This window comes from Gavia stellata, chromosome 14 (assembly GCF_030936135.1).
Source record: "Gavia stellata isolate bGavSte3 chromosome 14, bGavSte3.hap2, whole genome shotgun sequence".
In the NCBI taxonomy this organism is placed as follows: Eukaryota; Metazoa; Chordata; class Aves; order Gaviiformes; family Gaviidae; genus Gavia; species Gavia stellata.
The window spans coordinates 11,111,530-11,121,716 of NC_082607.1; the positions used below are offsets into that span (position 1 = coordinate 11,111,530).

The 10,187-nt window shown below is 54.8% G+C and overlaps 1 protein-coding gene across 6 annotated transcripts in view; it reads left to right on the forward strand.

Moving 5' to 3' along the window:
- The window catches only part of DLG3 (discs large MAGUK scaffold protein 3), a 78,299-nt gene extending 68,617 nt beyond the window's left edge, over positions 1 to 9,682 (forward strand). For 3 of the 6 annotated variants that reach the window (XM_059824510.1, XM_059824511.1, XM_059824513.1), the window contains 7 exons: positions 2,226 to 2,271; positions 4,174 to 4,224; positions 5,035 to 5,136; positions 5,315 to 5,487; positions 6,047 to 6,156; positions 7,158 to 7,249; positions 9,088 to 9,682. In XM_059824510.1, coding sequence (XP_059680493.1) covers positions 2,226 to 2,271; positions 4,174 to 4,224; positions 5,035 to 5,136; positions 5,315 to 5,487; positions 6,047 to 6,156; positions 7,158 to 7,249; positions 9,088 to 9,194 — 681 coding nt within the window. In that variant the 3' untranslated portion in view covers positions 9,195 to 9,682. Of the gene's footprint in view, positions 1 to 366; positions 467 to 2,225; positions 2,272 to 3,416; positions 3,459 to 4,173; positions 4,225 to 5,034; positions 5,137 to 5,314; positions 5,488 to 6,046; positions 6,157 to 7,157; positions 7,250 to 9,087 lie in introns of all 6 variants that reach the window. The other 3 variants (XM_059824508.1, XM_059824514.1, XM_059824509.1) reach the window with 2 other exon arrangements.
- The last annotated feature ends 505 nt before the right edge of the window (positions 9,683 to 10,187 follow it).

The following is a 10,187-nucleotide window of genomic DNA, read 5'->3' on the forward strand; positions in this document are numbered from 1 at the left end:
TGGGGGAGCAGAGCCTGTCCCACCATGGCCCGTGGCTGGGAGCTGACTGCAGGCAGCTTATGCAGGTGAAAGTAGCTGCCTACACCCCTCTTGTGGAGCGCTTAGCAAGTGGACAAAGAAGGGAGAACTGCCTGGCTACCCCTGCAGAGCTGCTGATTGCCCTGTCAGCTTCCCAGCATCCCTACCACATGTTTTTCTTCATGCTTAATTTTTTTCCTGCATTACGGTTTACATGTAATCTCCATGATTTCATTTGAGGGTAACTGCCCTGACACAGTTCCTCATTGTCTCTTCATTTTAATTTTTCCCACATGCATTAAACACCATTGTTTTTTCTGTCGTCCCTCCCATCTCCATGTTCTTCAGTCGATCAAAACGAAACGTAAAAAGAGTTTCCGCCTCTCTCGAAAGTTTCCATTTTACAAGAGCAAAGAGAACCTGGCCCAGGAGAGCGGCGGACAGGAACGTAAGTAGCAGCTGGCCAGAGAGGGCAAGCGTGCAACCCTCAGGTCCCCTGCCTTGGGGGAATAGATACAGCACGTTTTTGTAGCCAGGTGTCCTGGCATCTGCCCGTGTTTGGGGCTGTGTTCCACAGTTGTGCCAGCATCTAGGGAGAAACCAGAGCTTGAAACGAAAGAAACAGCTGCTAGCTAGCGCTCTCTTTCTCTCTCTCATGTTCAATGTCTTCATCCTTTCATCCAACTTTACACCTACCTGACCCCCTGCTCTGCCTCACCCTGCTCTCCCCACTCTGCTGCAGGCTCTGCTCCCTCCCTCTGCCTCCCAAGGGCTGCTCCCCTCCAAGCAAGGGGCTGGCCACCTCCCGTAGAGCTTCTGTCCCCCATCAAGGCTGAGGGGCTGGGGAGGTCTGGGCTGCGCTCCCCATTCCCCCTGGAAGTGACTCGCTGCTACGTATTCCTGTCTGAGAGCCCCTCCCGTGGGTTAAACTCTGCGCCCACGGGGTAGCCGTGCCCTTGCTGGTGGAGGGGCTGCCCACCCGTGACTGAAGCACAACTTTGGTAGCTGGCTGCAAACATTGGGCGGTCCCCAGCTCTCACTTGGCAGCACATTCGGGCTCCTAGCGAAGGCAGGGCATTCGGCTTCTTGCCCCAAATCCTGACATGGGCAGCACTGGAGCTGCTTGCCAAACCCAGCCCCTCCTTCTTCCAGATGCTAAACTGCATCCACTCCTTCGGCAAGCGTCTAGACAGAGACCCATGGTCCTCGCACCTCGGGGAAGAAGAGGTGGGCAAGGCAGAGCAGTGTGTCTGCCCCTGTGCCAGTGCAGTGAGCACATCCCCTCCCATCCAGTGGCTCTCCTGGGCATGGTGCAGAGGCAGGAGGTTGATGCTGGGCTGCTCTGGGGGCTGCCTGCATCCCTGTGCCAGGCTGACGCCAGCTTCCAGTGAGCTTAGCAGCCAGCACGAGCCTCTGGCCTGTGGTGAAGGTTATGTCTGTGTGTCTGGGTATCTCTCGTAGTGCCTGGATGTGGCTGGGCTCCAGTCAGCTCCGTGCTGGAGCTGGGCGCTTGCTGGAGTGCTGCTCTTGGCTAGTCCTGCAGTGCAGTGACATACGGCATGGGGATGGGGCAGGCAACGCTCTTCGCCAGCCAATGTCACAGACCCACAGCCAGCTCCCTCCCCATGCTCTGCCACTGTCCATCCCAGCTTGCTGTGGGGGGTCCTTCCCCCATGTTTCCTCAGCCCATGCAAGCACTGGGGCGTGGGCAGCTAACACACGCAGGCGGGGAAAAACGTGCCTCCCTGCTGTGTGTTAGAGGACTGTCAGTGCTGCATCTGTCCCCAGAGCAGCCGGGCTGTTCCAGGGGAGCGCAGAGCCACTGCACCCTGCCAGCGCACCTCACGAGGCATCACAGAGCAACACCTCAGCCCTGCTTGCCAGCAGCTTGGGGCTGCAACCGCTCGGTGCCAGCAGATGCTGCCATGGCTGCCCTGCCCTCCCCAGACCCAGAGTGGCCCTTGGGGCCTCTTTGGCAGAGAGGACGAGCTCAGTGCTGGGGTCCAGCCGCACAAGGCGAGATGTTGGCAGTGGGCTGATGGCATCAGCTCTGAAAACATTTAACCTCACTTGCAGTTGCAGCTCTGGGCCGTTCTGCACTCCCGTCACTAATGCTGGTCTGGCTCTGTCTCCCCCATCCCTCTCACTGCCCTCTCCTGCGCTCTCTTCTCTCCCTCTCTTCCCCTTCTCGCTCTCTGTGAAATCAGGAGTTCCCTGGGTTAAGTGACGATTATTATGGAGCAAAGAACCTGAGTAAGTCAAATTTTGATGTGCATTGTTCACTTTCCGTCGCTGGCATGCCTGGTGGTGCCTGGGGAATGTACGGGCTCTGGCCGGGGCAGCTGCGCTTCTCTGGGTGCGGGGAAGGAGGAGGCCCGCGGGTGCTGCTCCTCTGCCAGGGAACACTGTGTCTGCCCGCGGAGGCTGCTGGGCTTGAGGAGGTGCTGCTGCTGCACGCGGGAGGGGACAGGGGAGTTTGCTTGGGGATGCTGGCCATGCCCTAAGTGCACCCAGCTGAGGGCTGCCCGCCGCACCCAGGGTGAGCTGTACCTCCTCATCCTCCTCTTACTCCTGCTCCTAGCTGGGCTGGCTGCTGGTTTAGCACTCGGAGCCACTGCCAGTGTGGGTGGGAGGTGTCTGTGACTACAACGGGTCCCCTCTGAGTGGGGCAGGTGGCAGTATTTTGAAGTGTTGCCACCTTCCTCTGGGGCACCACATACCCAATGCTGCAAAACAACAGTGACAGGAAACCCCTTGGCCTTCCCAGCTGGGTATGAGTCCCCTGCCAAGCTCTGCAACCCACGACTGGTACAGAGCCCAACTGGGGCAGGCAGTGGCCAGCAAGCCTCTGTGGGGCGGTTGCAGCACTGGGATCAGCCTGAGCAAGCAAAGCCCCAGACTCTGTCCCATCCTGTCGCTGTCTTGTCTCTGTGAGTCCCAGCCCAGTCCCCAGAGGTAGGCTCCCCTGTCCCCATGCTGGTGTGGAGCTGTGCCCTCCCCTGCCTGCCACATGCATGCTGCACCCGCTCCCCCCGCCACCCCCTGCCAGCACCCTTCTCTCCATGCACTCCACCTTCCCTCCCTCCGCCTGGGAAGCCCAGCGCCTGCACATACCTGTCCATGCCTGCCCACGCTTGCCAGGCAGCCCCCTCCCGGCATCCCTGCCTTCTCCTGGAGTAGCCAAGCATCCCCCTGCATGTCCCCAGTTTCCTAGCAAAGGGTGAGAGATGCCGCCCTGCCCATGCGGCGCAGGCTGGTCCCAGCGGATGCTGGGGCATGGGCTTTTCAGGAGGCCAGTGCGGCCCTGCCTTGGGTCAGTAGTGCTGGGTGACAGCCAGGGTGCCCCTGGGCCTTCCACCCGTGCTCCTTCTGAGGGGGTGTCTCTGGTTGCTTTGCAGAGGGCGTGACATCAAACACCAGTGACAGCGAGAGCAGTTCCAGTAAGTGTGTGTCTCACCTGCTGTCCCACCCCTGTGCACGAGTGTGTGTGCGTATGTGTGTGCACGTCTTGACACTTCCATCTTGTCTTGCCCCAGTGGTGGTTCTGTTCAGAGACTGGTCTTTCCTGCTGGTGACACCAAGGTGCTGCAGCCAGCTCCATCCTCGGGGCCGGGGCGGGCAGGGGCTCGGGTCAGGAGCAAGCCTGCCTGCTTCCCTGCTCTCTCCTGACTGCAGGACTCTGCTTCAAGGCTGGGTGGTGGGTTCCCATTCGGTGGTGGTCCCCCACCCTTGGTGTCTCCTGTGGGAAGCAATGGCCAGAGGCCGGGTCTGTAGCATAGGTGGCTCCTGGAGCCCAAGCCTGTACAAGAGCTGCAGCTCCCTTTGTCCCCTGTGCGTCCTCTAAATATCAGCAGCACATCTGCTGTCCACCCTGAAGGGAGGATGGTGCGTCCCAAGGGGCCCCCAGCCCACAGCAGCAGGGAGGGAGAGAGGAGGCTTGACTCAGAGCTGGGATGTGAATAATTAACGTGGATCAAGGGCTGGTAACTGCATGCCTGTCACGCTCCACGTCAGCTGGCAGCGTAATGGGGGCAGCCTGGAGCTGTCCCCAGGGCTGGGGGAAGCTGGTGGGGACAGGAGCCAGCTCCTTATGGGTTCAGAGGGGCTGGAAAGCTGCTGCAAGTGCTCACCTGCCTCTCCCTGGCTCTGTTGCAGAAGGACAAGAGGACGCTATCCTGTCATACGAGCCGGTGACGCGGCAAGAAAGTAAGTCCTGGCACTGAGCTGCCCCGTGCCTGCTCCAGCGTGGGCACCTGTGTCCCCGGCACAGCCAGGGCGACCGGTGCAACCTCCTCCCCTCCTCTGCTATACCAGCACTATGCTGGGTGAACACAAGTGGAGTTTCCTGTCTGTTGCATGCAGCAGGGAAGCCAGGTGTGCACACTGCCTCGTGGGGCTTTCCCTGGCCTTGAGCACCCCTTTCTAATCAGTGGAAAAGACTTGTGACCTGGTCTGCAAGACCAAGGGATTGATCCAGAGCTAAAACTGAGCTGGGCTCTAGGCCCCAGCTGAGGGCAGGATTTATCCCTCCCTGCCTCAGCCCAGGCCCCTGCTGCAGAGCAACCCCCCCAGCCCTCAGTGGTTAACCCTGCTTGATCTTCAATCCCTACAGACCCTTTTGCAGGCCGAATAGTCCCAGCCTCGGTGGTCTCTCCTTGCCAGAAGCTGGATCAGACTCTTAGGCTCCTGTCACTCCCCTAGCACTGTGGCATCCTCACCCAGCTGTCCCGGTTGTCTGGCTTCTGCCCCGAGCGAGGGAGCAGCTTTGGTGATCCATGACCCTGGAGACCCACAGCACCTTCCCTGGGGCCACGCAGATGGTTTGGGTTAGATGGGAAGGAGATGTTGACCATGACCAGGAGGAGATAAATTCACATAGAGGAGACATCTTTGGGTGCCCATGTGAGCAGGAGCACCCACTACCAACAGGGAGAGGGCAGGTTGATGCCAAAAGTGGCAGTAGGGTCAGCTGCCTACAGTGCAGACAGGACCTCAGGTTGTGGCTCTTGTTCGCAGTTCACTATGCGAGGCCGGTGATCATCCTGGGGCCGACAAAGGACCGAATTAACGATGACCTCATCTCTGAATTCCCACACAAGTTTGGTTCCTGCGTGCCACGTAAGTCCCAGCTGGCACTCGGTGCCCTTGCTGGAGGGAGGGGAGAGGGGTGGCTCTGCTACTTCCAGGGTCTAGCCTGTGGTGTGGAGGGGGCCAGGAGCACAGGTGGGTTTTCTCCCTCTGAAGAGGTTTGGCACGAATGACTCTGGGTTTGCTCACGATGCCTGCTCTCCTCCAGACACTACCAGGCCTCGGCGTGAGAATGAGGTGGATGGACAAGACTACCACTTTGTCGTATCCCGTGAACAGATGGAGAAAGACATCCAGGACAACAAGTTCATAGAGGCTGGACAGTTCAATGACAATCTCTACGGGACCAGCATTCAGTCAGTGCGGGCAGTGGCAGAGAGGGTGAGTGTTGGGTGGCATTCCTGGAACCAGGACACATCCAGCCCGAACTCGGACGCTTTTGGCAGTTCCCGTCCTCTCCCTGTGTTGTTAACAAAGGGCTGTAACCACATTAAGCAAGCGTGGCATGAACCTCTCCTCCCTCCGGAGTCCTGCCAAGCCACGTGGCTGCTTTTCTCAGCCGCGTTACTCCACCTCGGTGTCGTACCTCTGTCATCCAAACTCCACCCAAAAGCCCGGCACTGGCAGCACCAGCCTCTTGCTCGGGAGCTCTCAGGGCAAAGGTGCCCGGCTGCCCTCCTCGAAGCAGTGGCATTTCCTCCGCAGGAATACTGGAGTGTACCGATGGCTTGTAAATTGTTTCACGTGTTCAGAGAAAGATTCAGTCCCTTTGCAGTGCTGCTGTCCCGCCCTAAGCAGGCGGGAACGTAAGGCCACTGGGAGTTGGCTTGTGTCGCGGGACTGGTCTCCTCTCTTTTGTAAGCACATCTGTATGAGAAAGCTGTTTTCTGCATGGAATAGACTGTGTGGATAGGTCTAATCCCGATCGTCTCCTTTCCAGGGGAAGCACTGCATCCTGGATGTGTCTGGCAATGCTATCAAGAGGTTGCAACAAGCACAACTTTATCCCATTGCCATTTTCATCAAACCAAAATCCATTGAAGCTCTCATGTAAGTGGAACACCATGTTCTGTGCCTCTCCAGGGCAAGCAGCTCTGGCATGTTGGGGGTTTGTATGTCTGCTGCCCCTGCTTTTTAGAAAGCAGCAGAGGTTGCTGCTGGTGCTGAACTTGTCCCTTGTTAAGAGGAGCTGGGTCCATTGCTGTCTCTGTGGTGTCCCTCCACATCTAAGGCCATGGTGCATCTAGGATCCATGGATTGCTCTGGCTTAAAGCCCTTCATCCCCCCCCCCAAGAGATTATCCATGGGAAATCTAAAAATGCTCTCCAATGTGCCTGACGTAACCTGCTCACCTGGGCCCTAAGTCCAGCCAGGAGAGCTGCTGACAGCCCGTAGTGGTGGATCACAGCTGGATGGTGCCTGAGCCAGGACAGCCCTGGGGACCAGAGAGGAGATGTTTCCTGTGTGCCTAAGGGGGACCTTCTGCTTGTCCTGTTGCTCCCAGCCCTGGGAAGCACAGGCTGGAAAGGACATAAGAGCTGAACTTGCAACTTTTCCGAGCAGCAGAAGAGAATATTATCTGTGAGGAGATTCAGTAGCTAGAGATGGACTCTGAGATCAGAAGAGTCTCTGCTGGCACTGAGGGGACTGGGAAAACCCCTTCTCAAGCCAGAAGGGGTCGAATTGCTTATTTGGGTGTTGTATGAAGATGAGGGAACCTAGGCAAGGAGGGTGGTGACAGGCTCTGGAAAATCTGGGAGACTTCTGCAGTGGTCTTGCAAATTCAGAGGATTGTCTGGATTTGAGTCCACTTCTGTGCTATGGTGAAAAGGGTCAGGGGGTGGCAATGTGAAAAACTGTTGGAAGTTGAGATGACGTGCTAAGGCAGCAAAGAGCGTGTAGGGAAGGGTCCTGCCTCTGAGAGCTGGGTCCTGCACAGCTTCCATTCCTGGTGTGCAGAGCCTTCCCAGGCACCATGGGTCCATGGGCTATTTTTGCTTCTGTTCATTGCTAAGAAAAAGAGCTAAGTTTCTGTATTTTGTACATGGCAGGGAGATGAACCGGAGACAGACATACGAACAGGCCAACAAGGTCTTTGACAAAGCCATGAAACTTGAGCAAGAGTTCGGAGAGTATTTTACAGGTGAGTGTCCTGAGCAGGCTTGCATCTGATTTATTTTATTTTTCTGGCTGGCAGCTGTGACCTCTGTACCAGCACTGTCTTACTGCAGGGTCATGGGAAAATGTCCAGCTTCATCAAAGCAAAAAAGAAATGGCACTTTGCCAGCAGGGCTCTGCAAAGGGACTACTCCAGGATCAGTGGATAAGAGTAAACCAGCTCTACAAAAGGAGACAAGTTGTCAGGCAGGATTTTCCAAGTTTGTGAAAGCTTTTTGTCAACTTTAATAAAAAAAGAAAAAATCCCCAGGCAGGGGAAGTGCAGCATAGATTCAGGGTGCTGCAAGGCTACAGGAAATAAAACTCCCTGCACAAGGGGAAGGGGAGCATTTTTAAAAAGAGGAAAGAGCTATTTTAAAGAGGAAAGAGAAAAAATTAAAGACCTAAATGGTGGAGACTGTCCTGAGATATTACAAAACATCTCCCAAAAAAAGACTGGAAGTTTGGCTGGCTTCCTAAGTAGTCTTTGCTGAAGAGGCAGTCAGGGGCTGCCTGGCACTTTGTGCCTGCAGAGATGAGCTGCTCATGACACAGGCATCCTTGTGCATTAAGGAATTAATGTTTGTAACATGATTAATTCTGGAAAATCATGGGCAGGCGAAGAGGCAGAGAAACTGGTCTTCCATCTTTCCTCCAGTGCAGTAACTGTTTCTTCTAAAGTTGAGGAGTGATAATCCTGCCAAACCCTTTATTACTACCCACCTAACAGCTACCGGGAAAAATCCCAAGCAGAACATTTTCCAAAAATGGATCTCGGCTGAGCAAATGTATGAGTACAAAGAGGGTAAAAGCTTTCCCCAGACCTCCTGTCCCGGGCAGCAGTTCCAGAGCTGCTGGCCGCTTTTCCAGGAGGAGCGCAAAGGAATTGCATGCCGCAGTTTTGCCAGACCTTCGGCATGCCATCAGGTGCTTGGATGGTGAGTTTGAAGTTGACCTAGGGAAGGAATGCTCTTGGCTGAAACCTGTTATTGAAAGAAGTGGGTAATGGGCAGAGGGATGGTCACTGTAGAAAGTTCTGTGCCGGGAACTTATAATGAGTAAACAGAGATGCTGGAGGATGGTCCTGGCTGGACTACAGAGGTGGGCTGAATTACCAGAAAGCTTTGGCCCTCCATGTGCATCTTCCTCCTCTGATGTAGGAAGCACAGTGAAGTGCTTTGTGTTGTGTCTGTACTAAGCAGCAAGTGTGTCGCTGGTCTTTGAGTGAGAGTTACTACTAGGTGTACTCATTACTACTACTACTAGTGAGAGTTACTACCAGGAGCGACAGCCATAAGCTGGCCTTTTTCAGCCTGACAGTGCTGCAGTTCCCACCCCGCAGCAGAGGAAGCAACAAACATGAGGAGCCCTCAGCAGCTGACCAGAGGGGACGGACAAATCCAGCACCTCGGGGTACGCGCTCGGCACACACTGGCTAATCCGCGCAAGGCCCTCCCGTTCACTGCAGCGGAATAGCTGCGGTGCCAGGGCCAGCTGCCCGCAGCCTCGGCGCAGTGGCGTGACACAGTTTGCAAAGCTGATTAGCAGCCCATTGTGGAGAACCTGGCTGGCACTTCACACACGTGAGGAGCTCTGCCAGCGCGGGATCAGCTCTCGCTAATCCCCTTGGACACGCTGGGTTAACCCTCTGTGTCATCGCGCACCTGTTACAGCTCCTTTGACATGGGTTGTCTTGTTCATTAATTGTTGGCCAAGCCACACTGGCCCCTTTGGTGCAGAGTGAAGGCCTTTCCCGTAGCTCATGGTGGGAAAGGCACAGTGCTGCCCGATGCTCAGGGTCTTGCTTGTTCTCTCCTCTTCCAGCCATCGTACAAGGAGACTCTCTTGAAGAGATTTACAGCAAAATCAAACAGATCATTGAGGACCAGTCCGGGCACTACATCTGGGTCCCATCCCCAGAGAAACTCTGAAGATGTCCCTCCCCTGCTTCCCAGTGAGCAGAAGATCTCCGAAGTCCCACCCCACCCAAGCCCTCTGCCCCAAGGGGGGAGGATATGAAAACTATTCCTGCCCCCTTTTTTTAGATCGTCGCAAAATTGAGTTTTCTAGTCCTGTTTCTTTTGTTGGGATGAATTCATCTCGTTCATCACGTGACTGTTCCCACCGTTCCTGCATGGACCTTCCCACTGCTCCATTAGAGACAGATGAGAACCCATTCAAGGTCGTTTTTTATTATTATTATTATTATTAACGAAACCATGAATCAAGATGGGAGGAGGCGGCTAAGGACTAATGTAAGAAACAAATGAAACAACGGACTCTGAGCACATAAGCTAGTATCAGCGCTCCAGGGGCATTTTTTCCAAGTGTGACTGTCTAGCAGCTCTGAACAGTGCGACAGAAAAGCAGCAAAAAGCATTTTATTTATCTGTATATGTAATTTATATATAATATAGAGAGAGATATTATATATATATTATATATATGTGTATGTGGACTAGGAAACCTGAGGGATTTCTCTTAAAAGGTATTGTATTATTGCAAGGCTCTTTCAGTTTCTCTGTCCCAACCACTGGGCATAGGGAGTCCGCTTGGGCAGGAAGAGCTCAAAACGGTACCAGGTGCTTCGGAAGCGTCTCCTGTTGGGGCCAGCCTCCTGCCAGCCGCCCCGGGTCTATGAGGCAGAGCAGAGACTGGTATGCTGCCTGTGCAGAAAGGACCGGAGGTCCAGAGTAACACAGCAAGGAGCAGCAGCTGATCTGAGTGAGGCTGGGAGACAGAAACTGAGCAGGAGGCTGCGGAGCAAGAGAATGGATGATACTACATATTAAATTGCACATTGTTTTACACACCATCTTATGTGTTTGCATGAGAGGTTTCCTTTTGGTTCTTTTTTTTTTTTTTTAAGCTGATTTTTAAACCAAAACCATATTGTGTTGCTGTGTTGGCTTTTTTTTTTTCAT